The sequence below is a fragment of the Poecilia latipinna genome, unplaced genomic scaffold (genome assembly GCF_001443285.1).
Source record: "Poecilia latipinna isolate Pla-1442-1.1 unplaced genomic scaffold, P_latipinna-1.0 Scaffold876, whole genome shotgun sequence".
NCBI lineage: Eukaryota > Metazoa > Chordata > Actinopteri > Cyprinodontiformes > Poeciliidae > Poecilia > Poecilia latipinna.
This window is the reverse complement of record NW_015113492.1, coordinates 93,737-116,696: the sequence shown is the minus strand read 5'-3', so window position 1 is coordinate 116,696 and position 22,960 is coordinate 93,737. Positions and strand designations below refer to the sequence as shown.

Below are 22,960 nucleotides of genomic sequence, written 5' to 3'. Positions count from 1 at the left end.
AAAAAAAATCGACGGAGGCGGCAGCAGCCGGTTTGACGTGTCGACAGGGAGCTCAACGGGGGGGAGGGAGGAAAAAATAAACAAACAAAAAAACGTTACTTTTGGCTCCCCTTCCCCCCCCTCCGCCTCTTTTCTAGTATTCCTTTTGCATAGAAATGTATAGGAGGGTCAGTTGGTCAGGGGAGAGCTACTGGGTCTGGTTGAGGATGAGGATGAGGAGGAGGTTACAGGGTAGCAGCCGGGCAGAGGGTGAGAAGCAGCGGCTCCGAGCGGCACGCACCTGCATCCCCCGCGTCTGAGATTACCTTAACTTTTACACGTCAAGATTACTACCTGGAAGTGCTAACGAATACTGTCGACAACAAAAAAAAAAAGCACGAGCAGTTCAACACAATCATTAACGGTCTGTAGTATTGATCCTCGTTTTGCATTCAATACACAGGATGAGCGTACAGAGGCACCTCCGACCAAAGTGTTTCTGCATATGAACAGTGAAGGGCTAGTTCAGCAGCCAGGTATCGTGTAGACCACTGCATGTAGACTAATCATAAAACAAACACACACACACACACACACACACACACACACACACACACACACATTAAACAAAAACAACGGTCTTGTCCAAACAATACAAAGTACACTGGCAAAAAATTCCAGGAATATGACTCTTACATCTTCCAGCTAAAGTGATCTTTGTGTAAAAGGACTGAGAGGCAGAGGAGACGGCGGGACGACCCCCACTTCCTGCTCCTGGTTGGAGATGTGTGGCAGAGAGAAAGAGAAAGAGAGAGAGAGAGAGAGAGAGAGAGAGAGCGAGAGCGAGAGCCGTGATTGGCCAGTCTTTGAGGAGCCCAGGAGAGGAGGTTAGGGTTAGGCACTCAGTGGACACACACCCCACACACACCCCCCGCATCCCGGATCCACTCCGCTCCTTCTCGACTGACAGCTGGAGTCTCGTGCCTCCGGACCAGAACAAGGCTAATGATTTTGGAGTAAAAGTGATATTCACTTTAAAAACCGTTCAGTTTCTTTTTTTTTATTTGCTCCCCTCCAACCCTCCCCTGCCATTTCTTCGCCTCAGAGTGAGTCGGGCTTCCCTTCATCCTGCTAATGGAGGAACGGCGGCCGACACGTTTCCATGGAATCGATACAGTACGTAGAGGAGCAGGAGGTTTGCAAAGTTTCTGCTGCTCTCTCAGTTTTTTTTTTTCTTCTTCTTGATTTATTGGATTGCAGTTGAAGCGATTTGCTCTTCATAAGTGCTATGCTCAAACCCTTTGAATTTATAAAAGTCTTAAGTCTCTCAGTACCAAACGCAAGGAACACTCGTAGGTCTACTGCATTAGGAACCGCCTCCCCACCCTCCACCTCTAATTTGGTATTGTGCCAAGGTAACCAGAAGCGTCCAATCCCGCTGCGGTTTCAGTCTGTGTTGGGTGTGGCTGTGGCGAGCAGAGAGGAAGTGTGCATCGTTCTACAGTTCTTTCAGTACAGTTTGCAGCTCCTCCTCCTCCTCCTCCTTCCTCTTTGCTTTAGAGTTTTTGCTTTTATACCCCCAACAGCTTTGCAGGGATTGGAGGCCTGGAAAAGGAATCAATTGTTTGTTTGTTTTTTCTCAAAAAGTAGGGGGGTGGGAGGGTTTTGAAGTTCCAAAGTCTTTTGCTGAAATCAGCAACAATCATAAAAGAAAATAAAACAAACAAAAAAAACCCCCGGCTCCGTATGGAGCATGGACGGAAGAAAGGTTGATGGTGTATATTGCACAATGTAACTGTCACGTCGAAGTAAAACTGAGGAGTTTTTTTTTTCTGTTTGTCCTCTGAAAAAAAATAAAAATAAAAATAAAAAATCGGCAGATCGGCGACAAACGGAGCAAATAAAAAGATTAGACGAAAAGCACCAGTAAGCGACTGGGGTCCAGGCTTCAGGTGATGATTAGATCCAACCGGACGTCACGCGCGCAGCAAGGTTCACGGCTTTAATCTTCTCGCAGCTTATATCTTGTGATAAATGACAACAAGAGAGGAAAATAAGAAACGGCAGGGTTTTGCACGTAAAAAGTCTACAGCTTGTGCAAACCCTACGTTTGAGACGAGTTCAAGGATCTGAGCGGATGATTGGTAGTGCCAGTCAGGCGGTCCGGAGCTCTTCGCCGCCTCCTGGACCGCTCGTTGGCTCAGAGGTGAACTGTGCAAGATTTCAGCTAATTCTTCACTTACAAAAAAACAAAACAAACAAAAAAAACAACTAAAAAAAAAAAAATAAGAATAAAATCAGGTGGCTTGGGAAGGTCCTGGGCCAGAGAGCACTTAAGGCTAATATTAGTGCTGAGAAACAAACATCCACAAAACAAGTAAAGGTCTTTGAACAACATCATTGGCCATGGATACGCTGGGAATGGTTGGTTTCAGTGTTATTTTGGGAGGATTTTCATTTGTTTGTTCATTTAAAAAAAAAAAAAAAAAAAGAAGAAGAAAAAAAGTCTCAGGTGGCAGCTTTGATTGCTTCTTCTAAAAAACACTTTGCGCAAAATGTTGTGTATACTTCTGGAAAAACTTGGGAAAAAAAAAAAAAAAAAAACACCTACAAGGGGTTTTTGTTGTGACCATTTCCAGTTTTAGACGCTGAAACTGAAATCCAGTTTGTTTCTGGAAAATACTAAACGGAGACAAAAATAAAAATAGATTAATGAAACAGAAAGAGGACCGGGGTAAAGCAGAGGCATCGGGGGTCTGCAGTCTTTGTCAGGAACCCTCAGCTTTCTGATTTACAATTCACAGTTTGAAACAGTTTCACTCGATACTGATTATCGTCACATGATTTGCTTGGGTTTTGCTCTTGCTCATTTCAACCATTTTTTTCTTTTTCTGTTTTGGACTTTTCCTTCACTTCTGATCCAATCCCCCACCAGGAAGCTGACACAAGAGGGCGCTGATTGGGTATCGTGGCGTCGCCCACTACATGGACTCTCCGCTCAGCAGATCTCCAGGCAGCAGGGTGTTAATGGGGGTGGGGCTCCCGATCACGCGGGCGTCCTCTCCGTTGGGCGGCCCCCACAGGCTGGAGTACTGGGGGACTCCGCCCCACAGCAGGTCGCTCCCGCTGGCCTTGCTCCCACCGCCGCCGCCGCCACTGCTCCACTGGCCAATCGAGTGGGACTGGGAGGCCCCGCCCATCCGATTTTGATTGCTTCCTGGGTTGGCGTGCCAGCTCGTGGTGGTTGCCCCCAGCGACTGGCCTTGTGCAAAGAAGCGGTTGACGTCCTCCTCCCCGGCGAACTCTGCCAGGATGGTGGTGTTTCCGAGCACACACCTTCCAGCACAAAAAAAACATAAAATTACTAGTCGACATAGAAGCATCACAAAGTATGATGGAGTATTAGTGACACACTAAGAAAATCAGAAAGATAAAATTCAGAGGATAATGTCATAATATGGGAATTGTAGTATCATGGGAACAAAGTCGTAACATTACGTCTTTATTCTCATGTCATTTCAACTTCATTCCTGATTGATTTTGCTGCTGCAGTAATGGTGGTTTTGTTTCCTGGAAAACTACGAGCAGAATCATTTTTCTTGAGAACTAAATAACTAGAGTGGGTCTTTTCTTTAATTCCCAAAGTGTGAGCTGTTACAAAATTCACTTGTATGAAAGTCCATCTGATAGCAGCATGACTTCCCCCCCGCTCCTCTTTCATGTGACTGTGGAAAAGATGAAGTACTTCAAACATGGGAAAACACCAAGATGACAGCAACAACATGAGGTTTCACTCAAGTCATCCTTATTTTCTTTTCTCTGTTCCAGCAGCTTGACTCATTCAGAAAACATGCAGAGGGAATGGTGAAGCGAGTGAATTTCCCTGTTTTACAGAAGTTTTCAAAAAGCCACTGAACTTTTTTCACATTTTGTCACATGGCAGCCACAGACTTTAATGTATTTTATTTGACGGAACAACACAACGCAGCGCACAATTCTGAACTGTTTTCAAATATATTCACGGACTCCTGAGTGAATATTTTGTCGAATCACTATATGCTGCAAGTCTTTTGGGAGTTATTCCTCTACCAGCTTCCTAAACATAAATATATATATATATAGCAAATTCTTTGAAAAACTATCTCAACCTCAGTCAGATTGGGTGGAAAGAATATATAGAGATAATTTTTCACATCTTGCTAAATGTTCCCAATGGGATCCAAGTTTGGACTTTGACTGAGCCATTTTAACGTAAATATTCTTAAATGTCTGTATGTTTATGGTCATTATCCTAAACATGTCAGCCTTTAAATGGTTTTCTGTCAGGGTAGAGTTGTGTTTAGCTTTCTGCCTGCAAAAAAAGTTGGATTTTAATTCTATCTGACCAGAGGATCTTTGATGTGTCCCCCTACAGAAATGGTGGATTTTTTCCCCCCCAGCAGTAGAGCTTTTATAAAGGCCAGATTTATCGAGTGCTGACAGATTCTTCCACCTGAGCAGTGAATCTGCAGCTCCTCCAGAGTTACCATGGAGGTCTTGAACAACTTTCTGATTTATGCTCTCTGACCTCTGAAGGTAAGAGGCCGCACTACATTTCATTTAAGGGTCCGAGAGTAAATGGGCCACAATTATGCACTGTTTTCTGTTGATCTGTAGCATGAAATCTCCCAAAACACACCGAATTTCAAAGTTGTGACACAAAAAACATGTTCAAGTACTTTAAATTGAGGAAATGTGCATCCTCTCTCCAACTGCCTTCCTGTTATCTGAGGCAGGCAGCTGTAACACAGCGGTTCTCAGTGACCTCCAACGCTAACGCTGCAGAGACTGAAGGAAGCTTACATGTGCAGGGACTTCTGGGCCTTGGCGGCCTCGTCCTTGGAGCTGTAGCGCACCACAGCATTCCCCTGAGTCAGGTTGAGATGGAATGTGATCAGGGGACCGTGCTGCATGCACAGGGTCCTCAGAGTTGAGCCATCGATCTGACACACATAAGAAAACAAAAACAAACAAAAATAAGAGGACTTTATTGCAGATATTTCAGTTAGTTTACAGCTCTACCTCAGACAGAGGATGTAAGAGCAGAAACGTACCTGTGGGGTGAGATTCCTCAGAACCAGCCAGCTGCTGGTCCTGTTGGAGCTGTCGGTGCTCCATGTGGTTCCCTCTGCAACAGAAGCGCTCAGTTCTTCAACCGCGGCTACTCAGAGAGCATTTTTAGTAGAAATTAATGGGTTTCAACATTAAGCATATGCGCAGAACTATTTGAAGGCTGCTTAAGGTCAAAGAAACTGTCATATACTTCACTGCGCAGCTCCTGTCGGCGTTACAAACACACAAAAAACAAAAATAAAAGCAGGTTCTCCTATTTCCTGCATGACTCTAGATGTTTCGTGTCACAACAAGGTCACACATACAGAGATGGTAAACCCCAAAATGTCAGTTTAACAGGGTGTGTTCTGCTGACATTTTGAAAGCAAGTGATGTGAGAACTGCACCTGTGAACACAGCCTCCACATCCTCAGTGGAGGATGAGCTGGATGGGTGTGAAACAGATCAGACAGAAAATGATTTATGCTGGTAACTCTGCTGACGAGTTTGAAGGAAATCTGCTGAAACTGAGCTGACTTCTCTTCAGAAGTTGAAGAAAAACACACCTATGAAGTACTTAGAATTGCGTACAACAATGAGATAAACACCGAGATTTAACAGCATTATTATTGCTGTGTACAAATTTACCACAGATCTTTTACTAATTGTAGTAGTAATACAAAATGCTTCTGTATCACATTTTATCTGACTGTAGCTGGAAAGGATTTAGTGAATGGTTTGATTAACTTTTAAATAATCCACAGCAAAGTATTTAAAGCTCTTATTGTGAAGGTTTGGCTGGAGGAGCCGTCTCTCTGTTCATTTGTTAACTAAAAGATAAAAATTAGACTAATAGCTGTACTCTGACATTATTCTGGATTTTATTTTATTTTATTTTTTACCAAATAAGCAGACTAAACGCCACTACATTATTAGGCAAATAATAATACAATATGTCACTATGGTAACCATTAAAAACAGTAACAGTGACGGTAGTTTGTGAAGCTGAAATTATTAATATCATTTTATCTGACTGATATCAATATAACACAATTTAGAGCTGCAGACTGCTTGAAAAACATCAGAAAATGAATAGAAAGAAAGGAAGACCTCTGTAAGCAAACACTTCATAGTTTAGCTAAATTTATATGCTGATTGATGCACGCATGTGATGGGAGTTTAATGTAAATGACACTTTGTGCTCACCAGAGGAGTAAGTGGCACTCCAGCCTTGAGCCAGTCCCAACGAGCTGCCGCCCCAGGTGGAGGAGGGCTTGGTGTTGGTGAGACCAGGCGGGGGCCGGGAGGGGGCCGTGGTGCTGCGCGGGCCCTGAGGAACCTTCCACAACTCATGCGACAGAGAGGCTTGGCTCTGAGCAATGGGCCCCGGGGACCAGGTAGACTTCATTTCAGTCAGTTTGCCTTTACATGGACAGAAGAAAACGGGAAGAAAAGGAGAATAGAGTTAAGCATAGAGGGAAAACCAAGCCAGGTTAGCTGCAACATGTTATGCTTGATATTTAGAACTGGAACTCAAGCAAAATAAACCTCTCCTAAGGAAATATTAAAAAGCAGAAATGTGTTTGTATTCTTCTAAAAGTTTGAAAGAAGAAAAAAAAACTGATTTTTATTAAGTAAATTGTTCATGCAAAATAAAATACATGCATGTGCTGCTTCACTTAAAAATACTCAAACTTTTGTAACAAAGACGGTAATCTCACAGGGGGAACTTGCACTTGGTTTCACAGATAGAAAATTTAAAAACAGGTAAGCAATAAAAAAAAAAAAGTGAGAGAAACCCACACATTGTTTTTACACACAAACACACAGAACACACTAGGTCAGGGTGTGGTCCTGATGCAGGGATTGGATGGGTGAGGCCTGTTTTGTGGTTTTTGATCTGCAGCACAGATTGTTCACAATCACGTCAAGGATGTTGTCTGACTTTTTTTTTTTTTTTTTTTTTTTTTTTCCCCTCCTGGGAAAATAAAGAAAAAAAAAAAAAATCAGGGTTTGGGAAAGGCTTAGACGTCTACTGGATGAGTACCTGAGCTCTCTCCATCACTGGACAACAGACTGAGAGAGCTAGATAAGTCACTGATTGGCCAATCGCTGCTGGTGGGAGGCAGAGAGCCATTTCCCAGTGGAGAAACTGGGGAAGTGGCTACATTATTGTGGAGATCGTGGTGGTGTGAGCAAAGACAGACAACAGAAACAAGATTTTAAAAAAAGAGAAAAAGTTAAAACAAAAGAAAATCATTCACGATGCACACAGTATGGAGGTCTGAGGCGTAATGGAGGTAACAGAAGGACAGAGTCGCTGATGACTGAGGCTTCGCTCCGTACCTCCGTTCCTGTCCCGCAGCAGGTAGCGGTTGACATCGTGGATGTTTGTGTTGATGGTGGGACCGCTGGGGACGCTGCCAGGGGTCATGTTGGGGTCATTCTCAGGGTCAATATTCTGAAGGCCCTTCCATGGCACACCTGGGCAGAACTCTGAGGAATAAAAATCATTGATGAGGATAAATAAAGAGCTCACATAAACAATTAAATATATATTTTTTGATAACATTGACTGCTCTAATGGTTTTTACAACGAGCTAAAGACGTCTAGAGATGTCAACTCTGTAATCATTTCAAATTAAAATCCATGACTGCTTTCTCACAAAAATACCCTGTTTTCAATATTAATAATATATAACTGCTATGTATCACTCATTGCTGAAGGCTAGAAAAACATGTTTTTCAACTTTTTGAAAAAGCTCTTATAGTTTTAAGAACTGTAAAGTTTATAGTTCTTAAAAACAAATCAAAATAAGAATCAAAACAAATCAAAATAAGAATCTTTCCAGTTGGTCACATCTATTTTTTTTTCAATCATAATTATAAAGTAAATAAAAATACTGTATTGGTAACAAGGGCAAAAAGAAAAAAAAAAAAAAAACTAACACAGGAGGCTGAATTCTGGTTACATCACTATTTAGCTTTTAAAGAAAATATTTGAAGAAACATCGGTGGAAAATTCAACAATTTTTTTTTCTTTGGCTGGAGTTCCTGGAGTATTTCCTGTGAGGTCTGACCTGATGATTCTCTTTTGTGCATTCTTACAGAGCTGGTGGCATTTATTCACACTAATATTTACAGTCTGGGTAAAGTGGAAATCTTTCGTTTTTATCTGATTTTACAGGTTTTCACCTGGCAATCGGGTCAACAATCAGAGCAGGTCAAACCAAAAACGACAGGTTTTTGTCGCTTGTAGAGTGACTGAAGAAACATTATGTTCAGTGACATAAACAAGCTTCTTTTCCTGTGTACGTGTCAGGTGTCAGTGGTGGTTGGGGTTGCTGAGGTTTTGCTACAGAAGCCCAACCTGTTGAAAGGCTGGTACGGCCCAGGGCCTCTTCACCACTTTGTGTTCCCCTGCCTCTTAAAAGTTGTGGTTTTGACTGAGGGCCTCAAATGTTGCACACAGTTTGCAGTTCAACTCTGCAGCTGCAGGCTCCACTGGCGACATTTGCCGTGTCATGGACTAACCTGAATTTGCATGTTGTTAAAGGATCCGGATATGAATTAGTTTTGCTTTCGCCAACAGTCACATGATTGATGATCGGCTTTTGTTTCAGAAGCAACTCAAAAATGTAACTGAAAAAATAAAAAAAATAAAAATCTAAGTCGTCATCACAAAGTTTTAAAACGTGTGTGCGCTCCTCACCTGGAGGCCAGTTAATGTTGGCCCCATTTGAGATCTTTTCATTGGGGCTCTTGCCTTGGCCCCAGTTGTCAGGAGGCACCAGGGGGCTGCTGGGGGACTCTGAGTTAGAGATTAGATTGTAAGGGCTGTACGAGTCCTCCAGCTGGGGGGGCTTCCCTGGGGGTCCAAGGGTAGAGGCAGCAGATATGACACCTGAAAGGAAAGTACGTACAGACGAAGACAAGTTTTTAGACCCATTAAATTAAAAGGAATTCACAAAACTCAGCGAAATGACCACATCTAAAAGTAAAAATTCAAATTTCTTTTAATCTACATATCTTTTGTATCAGAGAGATGCACAATAGTGTACACATATTGCCCTGCAAAACTGTTATACAACTGATGCAATAATAGTGCAAAACGATCTCAAATAGGAAATTCCTTAAGATTATTGAAATTTTCAGTAGTTTGTTGCTCTAAATTGCAGAAGACTGTGCAGCAAACTATGCAAGCATTTAAACATGTCTGAATATAATCAGAAAATAGCCATAAATATCCATACCCATTAAACATTTTCACATTTTGCCACATTACAGCAAAATCATCAATGCATTTAATTAGAATTTGAACAGACTCTAGAAGGCTCAGTCAAAGTCCAGAGCAACATCCAATCAAGTCCCTGAAGCAAGACTTGAAAAGAAATATTCACAGATTTGTACAATCTTATGTTTTTATTTCATATCACAACGCTGTCCTATATTGTGTTGGTCTTTCATGTATTTAAAGCAGCAAGTAAATTGCTTTCCCCATCTTTTTGAAACATACCATGCTTATTATTGAAGTTATTCTCCAAATTTGAAGAATTGCCAGTGAGGTTGTCCATAGAGTTAGTGTGTGTCCACTGGGACAAGCGAGACTGGGGCTGGGGGGGCTCCTTCAGGGACAGACCCCCAACGTCCATGCCATTTACATTCATGTTTGGATTCAGTCCAGCTGCAGAGAAAACACAAGTGACTTTAAAAATTATATCATTATGCATGACAGCATGACTCTTTGCACAAACATCTGTGCATAAAACTGTTTTAGCTCAAAGCAAGTTGACAGCAGCTTGATCATGTTTTTTTTTCTTAATAGGTTTATTAGTCATTCATTTATTGAACTTTACATTTTTTATTGTAACAATTAGAGTTATATATATATACAATTAGTAAAAAAAAACTAAAATCTGACTTCAACACTGTGTTGTTCTCAATAAGAACTCACAAAGAGGGTAGGTGCTGTAGGCATTGGGCGAAGACGGAGGCTCTTTGGTGTGCAGTGTGTCAGCGAGGCCCGGAGCCTGGTGTGGGCCTGCGAAAGGGTCCAGGGTTGATTTTCCGGAGCCAGGAACTCCAGCAGGGCCACCAGGGGGGTGCAGACCGGCGGATGAGGAGGACGAGGAGGAATGCGAGGGAAGCTGCTGCTGCTTCATCAGCAGCGCCTGGTACAGCTGACGCTGGTGCTGCTGGATCTGCTGCTGCATGTTGGTGATTGTACGTGCAACCTGGAGAAAAGACAATATTGAACTATACATAAGAACACAAGAGTTTGCTGCAGAAAGAGTACAAAAGAAATGCAAAGTCAGGGTGGTGGGTGTGTCACTATGGAAACAATTTTAGGGAGACGTTACTATGGTTTCGGTAATTTAAGACCCGCACTATAAAAAAATAGTTAAAAACTATTGAGCAGTTTCTTCGAGCAGTAAAGAAGCTTCAGTAGTTGGTACTTAATAGATTGCGTTGTGACAAAGGATCTTTCCTTTTTGCCATTAGAGCAACATGTGACATTTGAAGTTGTGCCATATCCATGGGAGACACAACCTCCATATGGTCACACAACATAATGAGTTATGAAATATTGTTTTTCTGTGAGAATGCACATGTTGACTCACTTGCTGCTCCTGTTGCCTAATGGGGCCGGACACATTGCGTTGCGCCTGCATCATCTGCTGCTGGATTTGTAAACGCTGGTATGCCTGAATGGAAAGAAAAAAAAATAAGTAAAAGAAAAGAAAACAATGCAAGGAAGGCTCAATAATTTATCTTTTTATTGTTTTTGTTCAGGGTTAATGGAATCTAATGCTGCTGTCATATATTCTGGAGTCCCACAGGGATGTAATTTGAGGCCAGTTTGATTTCATTAAAGTCGTATGTCTTATGCATGCAACTATGTTGGGAAAAAAATATTACAAAATACATTTTACAGAACAGAGTTTCTGCCATTTAGTTCTATATTCAGACGTTTCCAACTTCTCTCTTTGTCACTTTTTAGTCACTGTTTTTAGTAAAAACGTGATATTTAAATCAGATTAATTTAGTGCTTTTCTTAAAACCATTTTCTTCCACTTCCCTTGACAATACTTTGATTCAACCACATATATTCTGTGGCTTTCGATATTAAATGCTGTAGAAAGAATTTGCAGAGTTTACTCTTGAAAGGACTATTCGTTGTACTTTTACTGTTAATAAATGGCAGGTTCATGCTCTCTGCTTTCGACGCTCATTTTCTGCCACCGGCAAAGTGCCTTATTTTTCTAAAGTATCAATTATAGAACTTGTAATTAATTAATCACAATGACTATGTTAAAAGTCTTTTAACTACAAATATTGCAACACATACACGTTTCCTGTGTGAAGTGATAGGTAAAAATCTAGACATGAAGAGTCATACTTGGTTTGTTTCAACTAAAATATCTGAAAGGATTATTTGTGAATATAAAATGTAGCTCATTAATATCTATAGTTTGTTCATCAATAACTTATAAATTGCAACTGTGCATAGGCCATCATATATTCTCTGTTCAGTTCTTATATATAAAATTCTTTACATAAGGAAGGTCTGATAGACAGGAAATGACTTGTTCTGTTATCTGTATCTAGCTCTTTGTTATGAGTTCCTTCCAAATATATGTTTTATATGTATTGCATTAGATTCAGCTTCCTTTTTTAAGTGGGCACCGAGTATGTCCACATGCATTTTTGTTTTCTCTGTGTATTTTTAATATGGTAATGGTATTAGTGGTTTTATCAACCACTGGCGTTTCATTTTAACCTCGACAGTATTTTTACTCTTATAAATTGCGATAAATAGATTTTTGTGCATCTGTGTACCAGCTTGTGCTTTAAATGCAACGAATGAAATGAAACAGAAGTCTTACCATTTGCAGTTGCTGAAGTTGGTACAACAGGGTCATTTGTTGAGGGTTTATTGGTGAGGTTAAAAGTGCAGGGTTAAGACCAATGTTTTTTGCTGCAAACTGCAAGAGTTGTGCTTGGACCTGACAGGAGCAGAGGGATGAGGAAGAAGGAGAAAAAAAAAGAGCTTTAAAAATGGCAACAGCAACACACAACAGCTCCATCTAGTGGGAGAATCAAACTAATACATCAGTTTTTAGAATCTTGGGAATGTAACGTCTATATATATATATATATATATATATATATATATATATATATATATATATATATATGCCATGTGCCTACCTGAGGGGAAAGAAACTGAGGCACTTGAGCACGTAGACTAGGCTGGGAGGAGCCGAGAGGTGGCACTGGTGGCTGAGGAGGCTGCTGCTGCTGCATGGCCCGGGTTTGTGCTGCTCCATTACCGCCAAACATTCCATTGGGTATCTGAAAGTACAGCAGATGACAACCCAGGAACATTCGGTTAAATTTCGCTTACACAAGTATTTAATGAAGCATAAACAAATGCAACGGAAATTGACGAAAATGCTGAACCGGTCAACAAATCCATTTAACAATACTTTTAAAAGCATTGAAAGGAAGAAAAACAACTGACAATAAAGGTGCTGCCAATGATGTGAACAACATACCTTTTAGAATATTTGAATCAAAGAATAAAATAAATACAGAAAAATATAATATATCCAAGGACAAAGATGGTAAACTGTAATGAGATCTGAGCATATTTGACCATTTTGAGCAAACAAAAAAAAAATAGAAAATGGTCAGTAAAACTGTCTGGTCTTTATAGGACTCTTTAGATCATTCAATAAATTGAGTGAATGCATTTAAAGTCAATGAAGAGTTCATGAAACACACTCAAAAGCTTGAAAAACTAATATTTATAATTTATATGCAAATATAAAGACTAAAGATATGTATTTTTTGCATTCAACTACAATTTTGTATTGATACAAAATGCTCAGGCAAACTATTGGTAACCCTTAACTATTCACAAGAGTATGCAGTTTTTCCACTATTCTAAACCCAACACAAAATAAAAACCTTTTTTTGTTCTGATATCTGATTATACTGTAGTGCATAAAAGCCATTAAGTACAGCTTTTAATATACAGGTGTTTTATTTTCTCTTCTTATCTATTTGGAAACAGTGCTCTACGTTGTATAGCGAAACAGAAAATGCTTCTTCTAATGTACCTGTCTGTTGTTCAAGTTTTGCATGGCCAGCCCCGGATTGCCCTGTCCCAAACCCTGCCCAGGAAGGCTACTGTTGGCCAGGGGGAGCTTCAGGCTGGGGGAAGGCAAAAATGGTGATGGGGGAGCGTCATCTGACAGGACGCCATCCTGGAGAACAAAAACCCACGACCGATCAGAAAGGAGAAAGCGACAACAACAAAATAAAACTTTTTCTCATAACTTCTGTGTAAAAGACTGCTCAGGTAATTGTTTTCTCACCTTGTCAAGAAATGTGTTGCGGTCAGAGGGGTCTTTGGAGAGAGCGGAGGGCCGACACACTAGGGTCTTGTTCATGCCGTTGCTGTAGTCAGACATCCCCAAACCCCGCTTGTCCAGGTCTGTCTTCTTCTCCAAGAGAGCAGCTGCAAGGAGACAGAAGAATGGTGGGAGACAGCTAGGGTTAAAATCAGTTTCTCAACATAAATCATTGACAGTATTTAGCAGTTTTTAATTTACCTAAAATGAAGAAAGTATATAATTTTGACACAATAAAGAAAATTATTCTAAACTTACTCATGGCTTGGTCAAGGTTCATGTTGTTGCTCTTCAAAGCCTCCTCAGCAGGGTCTCTCTGTAATACGAGAAGAAAATAAGACGTATTTTCTAATCAAAAACCTGTTTTTCCCCGACTAATTCAAAACCAAAATAACAAAAAACACTGCACAGGAATGCAGCGATGCAACTGCATGTACTTCTTTTTTTGGGGGGAGGAATCAAAATAACTACTTCTACCTCAGAATTTGCAGGATAGGATATTTAGTTTATTTAAACAATGCATTCATACCGGAAAGCCCATGTCAGTGAGCTGTTTAATCAGACGATTCATGATCCAAGCCTCATCTTGCTTGCTGCCGATCTTCCCCTGAAATACCAGCAAAATACCCGTCAATGCATTTCCACCTGCGCTTCCATCAGTAGAACAACAAGCAAAACACAGAAGTGTCTCTGTGTTGCACACAGAAGTGAAGATTGTTCTCTGACCTTGCTTGGACACTTTTTGGGTCCGTTGCCCCAGGAATTACATGAGGAACCGCTGTCCTGCGATGTGGGACTGTTCCATACATCCCCATCCTCAGTATCCCATTGGCTGGTAGACATGCTCATTTCTTCTCCATTTCCCCAGCCATCTTGCATAGGTTTGGGGCCTAAAAACATGCATTGAATGTATAAATGAACTATAATAACAGCAGCAACAACAACAAAAAAAAAACCCTTAAGATTCTCATTTTTCATGAATCTCATATTAACATCATTCGTTCCGTTTAAAAAAGGTGTCAAGCAGGTTGTTCTTAGTCGGACCACTAGGTGCCACTGTTGCCATTTGCCATCTTTACCTTTTCCCAGCAACCCTTCTATAATTTCAAACACTTTCACCCAGCAGTAAAAACAACCACAACCTATTGATGCGTGGAATTGCTTTAATCTTAGCAACACACCACTCAAGGAACATCAACAAACACCTTCTGACTACAATTTGAAATCCCTGAAGTAAAAAAAACACATGCATACACTTTTTGAGTGTCATCCTGAAGACTAAATCTCCAGCAAATTCCCAGGTTACATATACAGCAAAGTCTAGAATATATAACTTTAACCAAAAGCGAAATGTTTGTCAAACAGGTTACCTGATTTGCAAGGTGCAGAACCTGTGTGTCCATTTGACCTCACGTAAGGGCCAGGTGGCTCATGGCCACCGTCTCCCCATCCTCCAACACCACCTGGGGGTTTCCCCCAAGCAGATGTACCATTGTCAACAGCTGAAGTTGGAGCTGCTGGCTCTCCCCACGCAGGCTCCGGCTTGGGCTGGACACTGGGAAGCTCTCCCCAACCTGGGAGAAATGTACATTAATTTAGAAAAAGAAAACAGAGCTAAAAAGAGAAGTCTTGGCTCACATCTTGTCTCATCACTGTACATAAGATCTTACTTCTGGTAACCAAAACCAGGGTTCTACTTCTCTACCTTATCAGTGTATTCATTGCTCAGGCTTATTGGAACTGACTTTTTAACTTATAAATGGGCTACCACAAGGTCTTATGAAGACCCATATTTATATTGCCATCCAGCCCAGGAAAGAGGATAATAAAGAAGGAAAAAATAAACTTCAACTGAGAATAAAGGCTAATTTTCTAGGTCTTAAGCATTAGCCAGAAAAAAACTATTAAAAATATTTTTCACATTTTTAATATCAAACTACTACCAAATGCATTGTTTGAGGTGTTTAAAACTGTTTTCAGTACCTGGATTTGCAAGGGGCGGTCTACCCTGGGGTCCCCCAGACGGATGAGAGGCAGCATTATTTGGTGACCCATTGTTGTTTCCTTGGTGCAGCATGTGACTTGGGGGCTGGCCATGGTGAGAATGGTGGTGCATGTGGTGAGAGTGATTGTTGTTATTATTGATCATTGCTACTGCACCATTCTTGCTGGGTGGCGGGCCGCTGTTGCCTGGGTTGTTATTTGGATTGTTGCGATCCCACATGTTGACGGTCTTGCTGTAGGCGTTGGGATCACCCCAAGTTGATGTTCCATCATCGATCTCCATCTTCCGGCGGATGGAGGGAGGGGAGGGCTCCTCCCAACCGGTGGGCTCCATCCCCGGCTCCTGCTTGCTAACGTTTCCCCAGCCAGGGTTGCTTTGCTTCACTGAGCCAGGACAACCCCAGGAACCAATGCTGACACATCCTCCACTACCAGTGCTGCTGCCACTGCTGCTGCTTTCCTGGGGCTTTGCAGAGCCCCAGCCTCCCTGCACTGGACCATTGGCACGTGGGGTCTCTCCCCAGTTGCTGTTGCTCACAGCAGGAGTAGGTTTCCCCCAGCTCCCACCTCCTCTGATTCCTCCTCTCGGGCTTTCATTCCACCCACTGCTTTCTCCATTGCTTCCTTCTCCTTCCCACATGCTGCTGGAGGAACTATTTTTCTTCATGTCTGAGGCCCCCCACTCACCTGTGGTAGAACCACTGGAAGCCCCATTACTGTTGCCCCAGCTATGGGAGTTTTTGGGGCCTTCTCCCCAGCTGCTAGGCTTGTTTTTCATCATGCCATCATCCCAGCTAGATGACTTCTCATCGGAACCCCAGGATGAGCTGTCCTCATTTTTAGGACCGCTGGTAGGTCCCCAGCCACATGCTGTGCCATTTGGGGCTTTGGTTGCTGAAAGTGGGGGGTCCCCCCATCCTGATCCAGTTTGAATCGGCTGCGGTGGAGGAGCGCCCCAACCAGAGGAGGATGATCCTTCACTGTCCATTTTTCCTCCAGATCCAGGCCTCTGGCTGGGCCCAATGTTTGGGTTAATAGCACCTCCATTGGTTGATGAGGGTCCACCATTAGAGCTGGAGCATGCCATGGTGTCTGAGCTGCTAGTGCTCTTCCCATCATCAGAATTGGCTTCTTCCATCTCCCACACAGTGTGCTGCCGGATGGGGGTCTGTCCCCAACCCGAGTTACTCAGCACTCGGGGGTCTAGGTCCTGCCGGGGGAGCAGAGGGGCAAATTCCATGCTGGAGGACCTGTCTCTGCATTGGGATCGCCCTTCACTGCTGTCTCCGCTATCCTCACTCGCTGGAGCTGTTCCTGATTGTTTGCCCCATGAACTCATTTGCTGATCCTGGCCTGGACCAGAATTACCAGGATCCACCGAGTCCCAGCCTTTGGATATATCCCCACCTCCAGAGGACTTCCCCCAGTCTCCCCAGCCACCACTGCCACTACTTCCACCACCACTGCCTTGGCGGCCCCAGGCAGAAAGGCCTCCAGAGGGAGATGAGTCCCAGCCCGAGTCTTTTGGAGACTCTGTTGGCTTGTTTTCTCCTCCACCCCACACAGAGCTGCCTGTTGTGTCCCCACTGAGCTGGGAAGACTCAGTGGGTGAATGACCACCCCAGCCAGTAAGACCGTGGATGGGGCTCATAGGCTCCTGAGCTTGTTGTTGTTTAGTGTAGTTTGGTCCATCAGTGTTAAGGTTACCAGGCTCCATATTGAAAGATAAGTTTTTGTTGGTTGAAAGGTGCTGCTGATCATTGTCATTACCACTTATCATGCTGACCCAACTCCCCCCACCAGTGTCCGCATTCCCGTTTCCCACATTTCCATTTCCATGTATGCCTGGTGGGAGGGACGAAGAGCTGGGTCCATTAACACCTCCCGTACCACCTTCATGGCCCAAGACAGGCCAGGCCGATGGGTTGGCATTGGGGTTGAGGTTCAAGTTAAAATTCGGTGATCCCCAGTTACTGGGGGCTGCTACTCTTCCACCATTCATGCCATCTTGTTTCCCATCTGAACCCCAGCCTCTACTAGCTGCTAACGTGCTGGTTGACACAGGTCCCGTCATCATGGTACCGTTTGGTTTGAGAGAGTTATAGTGGGCCTGCTGGCCAGTGGCACCTGCGGCCATACTCAGAAGACCACTCCTACTTCTAGAAGCGACAGCACTGGTGTCTAAGTTAGAGCTAGCTGAGCCCAAGGAGCATTCTGGGTTTGATGGCTGGCCAGAGTCAATATTATGCTTAATGGATGGCCAAGCGTCTGTATCACTTCCGTCAATGATCACTTTGTCCCAATTGTTGGCACTGGAAGGTCCGTCAACAGGTACTGAAGTGCCCCAATGAGACTTCTCATACTGGGCACCAGAGCTGCTCAGTAGGGATATGTCTGAGGGAAGACAGACAAAAGAACGTCATTAAGGAGACGTCACCTTAAGAGATGTACAAGGACATGAAATAATAATAGTGAGGAATTCCAATAAATACATAAATTGGGAATAATAATGGAGATTAAGAATGTAACAGAATGTCTTTACATAAAATCAATCAATACTGAAAAGATAGTAAAAAAAAAATGTCATGAGAAAAGCTGTCTAGTTGTCTAGTGTCTAGTCTAGTGTAAAATACTGGGAAAAATGGAGAAATTATTTGCTGAATATTACAATATCATTACATTTTTATCAGTTTAAAGGACAATAGCAGTCCATCTAAACGAACGTATACGTTATAGGACGTTATCGTTCAAATCCACAGCACCTGTAATGTAGCCCATCAAATATTTGTAATATTTGGAGCTGAAAGGAATTTGCGATTGTAATATTGAAAATAGAAATAACGATGATGACTGGGATTCAATATATTGTACCCTGCTAACAGACAGGATGAAAAATAGGGAGGGAGAATTGTTATATGGCGAAGAGAATGCATCATATTCAATTGAGGAACACCATGTTTTACAGCAAGGTTCACTGTCAGCCTATATTTAGTTGCCTGAACCAATTTTGATCTCCTTCGTTTATTAATGCAAGCTATCTGCCCTGACAGGCAGAGACGGTCACGCTTCCAGTATGTAAAATTTATCACATAATCAAAATGTACAGTCAAGCGTGTTCCATGTCATATCAACTATGGCATATCCATATATCCCCACAATTGTGCAGTGGACCAAATAGAAACACTTAGCAGGCGCCTTCCTCTTCCAAAACCCATCCTTTTAGTTTCTCTTGTATACAATCCTTCAGTTCACCTCTTTTTTAAAAGCCGATTCTTCTTTTGTGTCCTTACAGTACACACATATCAGTTATTTTAATGTTCCTTCAGAGCAAATTGTTTCCTCCCTCTTTTTTCCCCTCCCCTCCCGTCCTTCCTCCTAACCCCCAGCAGTAAGAGGCCCATCAGTCTCCATCGGAGCTTTGCTGGCTGGCCCTGTGAAGGTAAGACCAAGTGGAACGCTCCTCGTTTACTGGAATGAAACCAAGGCGGCTTCTCATCCATCACTCCTTATGCTTTGCCGGTTCCACTCCTCCTCTAACTACATGGCATTAAAACCAAAAATAGCGTCTTACTCCAACTTGTTTTCACTACCCGCATATAAGGAAGAGAGTAAAATCTATTCAACTAATGCTTTTCTTCTTGTTTTTACACAGCAGGTACCTCAGAGTTACTGCAGGTTTGCAATCAGCAGCAAGCAAATTTATGGAGCACAAAAGCTTCCATCGGATGGGGATGGGGGCTTAACTAATAATACATTAAGTCAATGGTGTAAAAGGGTAATCAATCATTGGGGGGGCAGCTAATCAATGACCTTATTAATGCTAGTGGGTGAGAGCAGGGAGACTATCGATTCAGTATGCAAACACCAGGACCGCTAGGCCAGCCGCAGGCAACTGAATGGGATAAAATATATAAATACCACCAGCAAAAAGGTCAAAGACGCGAATAAAAACCAGACAGAAATGGAGCAGCACTTATTCATCAGAGTTCATATGAAATACAGCAGTAGTGCAAGGCTCAAACATCAAACCAGAGGATGTTATAATTCAAATAAAAAGTGACAAAAGGTGGTTCAGAAAATGGCAAAGCAAACGCCTCATTCCAAATGAAAATACAAAAAATATCTGCAAGGGGAAAAAAATGAAAATTCCTCACCGGCTTAACTGTACTGATTTGTTTGATCGTTCCCTGATTTAGAAAACACGTTACATTTACTTTTTCTCTACTGGAAATTTCCATCCGACAGTCGGACCATTGTAGTCATTTCAAAACAGCTAAAATAACTATTAGAGAAACAGGTCAAAATGATTCCCGCAGATGAGGAGAAAATGTTGATTTGCTTGAGGTGTGTGGACTGCTACAGAAATCGTGGAATATTTGTTGCGTTAAGATGCTAAGATGCATGGCATAAGGGTAGCACAGAATAAAAACATGTCCTTGTGTATCTCTTGTACCCTGGTGGCATTATTGTTGAAATGTAAACCTGCCAACAAAAAATCTGCAGTTCAGTTCAAATCAGAAAAAGGGAACCATATAAAGTGATTATGCTTTTCTCTTTAAATAAAGTTAAAAGTTGGTGTAGCTTGAATGGAAATGGGAGGCTTCAGTTAAAATGATGGTTTTTATGAGCACTTAACAGTGATTGCTTTTTACAGCAGCAGTTAAGGATAGTTTACATGACAAACACCTACAACAGGGGCAACCTTTGCACATTAAGCTGCACAATAAATACTCAGCCTTAAAAAGGAGCAGAAAAGGCAAACACAAATTGCAAAACCAAATGAAGCAAATTAAATTCTAGTATTTGTGTCTGCTTTTTAAAGTATAATGATATGAAAGTTATAAAAAAAAAAGTTACAAGTAGTAAATATTTGATAAATAACAGCGATGAAAAATCCAAACAAATTTGTTCTAATGCATATTAATCTCCATCCAGCTCCAGAACCAATCCCCTTGTGTCCCAACTAGACGTCCCTTAAAACAAACAAACAAACAAACAAACAAAAAAAAACAATCCCTGATACCTGTTGGTGTGCCATCAGGGACTTTACCACAGCTGCCCCCCAGTGAGTTGTGAAGCCACATTTTCCGTGGCCTATTTCTGAGAAACTGTCTCATATTTTGTTGATCTAATTATTTTAGGATTTCCCTGACAAAGAGTGACTTTCACAGTTAAAGACACTGCAGTTCCTTGTCAATGTATGTTATGAGCTTTAAAGAAAAAAAAATGCTTTGAGCTGAATTATCAACAAATCATATTTAAAATAAATAAATAAATAAAACAGAGCAAACTTGTTCGCCTGGAACTAAAGCAAACCGCTCAGGATCAAAACAGTCAGCAAGAGCAAGGCGATAGCTTAAAGATGCACATGTCATCTTCAGAAATAAATTAGAAACCTACACCTGTTTGAAATAATGTTGTTTTAACCAATCAAAGCAGCATTTAAGGAGGATTTATCTGCAGAAAACAGTTCTGGCGAAATATCTAGGATGGATATAAGATAGATTAAGTGGGACACAATCACATCCTGATGTAAACCATGGAAGACTGGTGCAATGTAGAGTGGTTTTACAGCATCTATGCAAAGCATACTGAAGCACTGGACGAGGACTCGAGACATCTCTACTTTATGGTTTATTAGCATAACTAATTAGGTACTTTTTTGTTTTTTGAAATGGAAGCATAGTGCTTCCTTAAAGGAGAATATACTATTATCAAGTTATTACCAATACATACTGATTGCAATTAAATCAAAAGAATTAGATAGATGCAACCACCTCTTAACAAAAAGATTTGAGAATCATTTGCACGCGCCATCCTGTTGCAATAAACAGAAGCCAAACAGCTAGTCTTTAAATTTTTACACGTTAGCATCTAAGTGACTTGTAGGCGTCTAGTTAAAAAAAAAAAAAAAAACACGAATCATGACAGTCTTTAATACCACGCCATGTTCCCACTTTCTGCTAAGGTAGCTTTTTATAGCTTTCAGATGAGCAAAGAGACGTTTTTGTCAGAGCTGGATTGCATCCAAGATGCTCAGCCGCTGCCACAAAAAGGAAATCTGTATTTGGTTCAGTCAACCCCACACTCAGCCTGCATCTCTTCTTCCCTCATTTGCACATTCAGTTTTCTTAAGGATGCAAAAATAGGTTACGTGACAGGCTGCCGTTCTTTAATCCCTCCCATCTGATATAACATAAATCTCAAAGAAAGAGCTTACAAAACAAAAGGCAAAAAAGAACCATGAGGAGACGGTGCTTACACTGGTAGAAAAAAAAAAAAAAAAAAAAGGAGTCGGTCTGAGAGAGAGAGGGAGAATGGAAAAATACCCAGAGAAAGGTGCACCAGCTTTTGCACGGAGACATTGCACAGATCCATGAAGAAAATGGGCACGAGCAGACAGCGTGTTAGTATGTCTGCTGCATGGCGCACAAGCTGAGCAGCCTGTGAAGGTATTCGCTTTCTGTATCTTATGTAAACAGTTAATCAGAGTATCTGCCGCATGACTGAGCTAAATCTGTTTTCATAAGTCCTTCATCGAATTCCTAAAAGGTCTTGCTAATTCTTAGCAAAACGCCGATTTAAAAATTGCTGATTTAAAAGAGCATAAATGCAAGTTGGATGTAAAAACAAAAAAAAAAAAACAGAGCTGAAGGTGATTATTCCCATCTAGCGTTTGCAGTCATGTGGAATAATGCGCTTCTGGGCTCATTCAGGTTGCAATTAGAAGGGCAGTCTCTGATTATGACCTCTAAATGAACGGATGAAAAAAAGAGAAAAACAAAGGGTCCCTCTATAGCTTCACACGGTGACCAGGTCTGCCTTTGTGTGCACATATGAGAGGAAGCTTGACTTCTGCATGAATCTGAAGTGTTTTTAGTGATGCACAAACAATCAATGACGATCAAAGATCAGCGACGCCTTGTGCCGCCATGCAGAGCTGAGGCAAAAATAACAAAAGATGAACTTCATATAATGAAGGCTTGCTGCCATCACAGAAATGGGCATTCTGCCAAGAAGTAAATGTCGTCCCCTCCCCTTTAAATGAAATGAAACGCTTGGTGACAGAACGAGTAAGAGCAAAGGTGGGGGGCGGGGAGGAAGATAGAGGAGAACCTGGGGGGAGGGGATCATTTATTCAGAGTGGAGGAAGTGGGGAGAGAATAAGAGGAGCAACAAACTGATTTCTTCAGTTTGACACCGAAATCTGGCCCAAGCTCAGCTGTAGAATCCCATAAAACCAGAACCAGAAGCAAGAGGGGGGGACATTTAGTAGTCTTTTGTCCCCCTAATAGACCCTCTTGGCTTCTCACTCAAGGACGGCGTGTACTTGTTTTTCCGGAAGCAGGGAGAAAAAAGGGACAGTGAGGGAATGGTCTCGAGAGAGAGAGAGAGCGAGAAAAAAAAAAAAAAAAAAAAAAAAAAAAAACTCTTCACGCTACCTTTTTATTCTGCGGGGAAAAAGG

General features: G+C 41.8%; 1 protein-coding gene across 2 annotated transcripts in view; it reads right to left on the bottom strand.

The window, feature by feature from the left end:
* Positions 1-2,444: 2,444 nt before the first annotated feature.
* The window catches only part of LOC106957109 (trinucleotide repeat-containing gene 6C protein-like), a 53,167-nt gene continuing 32,651 nt past the window's right edge, over positions 2,445-22,960 (bottom strand). For both annotated transcript variants that reach the window (XM_015048332.1, XM_015048333.1), the window contains 18 exons: positions 15,474-17,888; positions 14,861-15,064; positions 14,217-14,380; positions 14,020-14,097; positions 13,749-13,806; positions 13,455-13,597; positions 13,197-13,343; positions 12,283-12,426; positions 11,958-12,077; positions 10,692-10,775; positions 10,025-10,304; positions 9,587-9,754; positions 8,783-8,974; positions 7,417-7,566; positions 6,277-6,492; positions 5,073-5,146; positions 4,822-4,961; positions 2,445-3,315 (listed from right to left, as the gene is read on the bottom strand). In XM_015048332.1, coding sequence (XP_014903818.1) covers positions 2,961-3,315; positions 4,822-4,961; positions 5,073-5,146; positions 6,277-6,492; positions 7,417-7,566; positions 8,783-8,974; positions 9,587-9,754; positions 10,025-10,304; positions 10,692-10,775; positions 11,958-12,077; positions 12,283-12,426; positions 13,197-13,343; positions 13,455-13,597; positions 13,749-13,806; positions 14,020-14,097; positions 14,217-14,380; positions 14,861-15,064; positions 15,474-17,888 — 5,132 coding nt within the window. In that variant the 3' untranslated portion in view covers positions 2,445-2,960. The remainder of the gene's footprint in view (positions 3,316-4,821; positions 4,962-5,072; positions 5,147-6,276; positions 6,493-7,416; positions 7,567-8,782; positions 8,975-9,586; positions 9,755-10,024; positions 10,305-10,691; positions 10,776-11,957; positions 12,078-12,282; positions 12,427-13,196; positions 13,344-13,454; positions 13,598-13,748; positions 13,807-14,019; positions 14,098-14,216; positions 14,381-14,860; positions 15,065-15,473; positions 17,889-22,960) is intronic.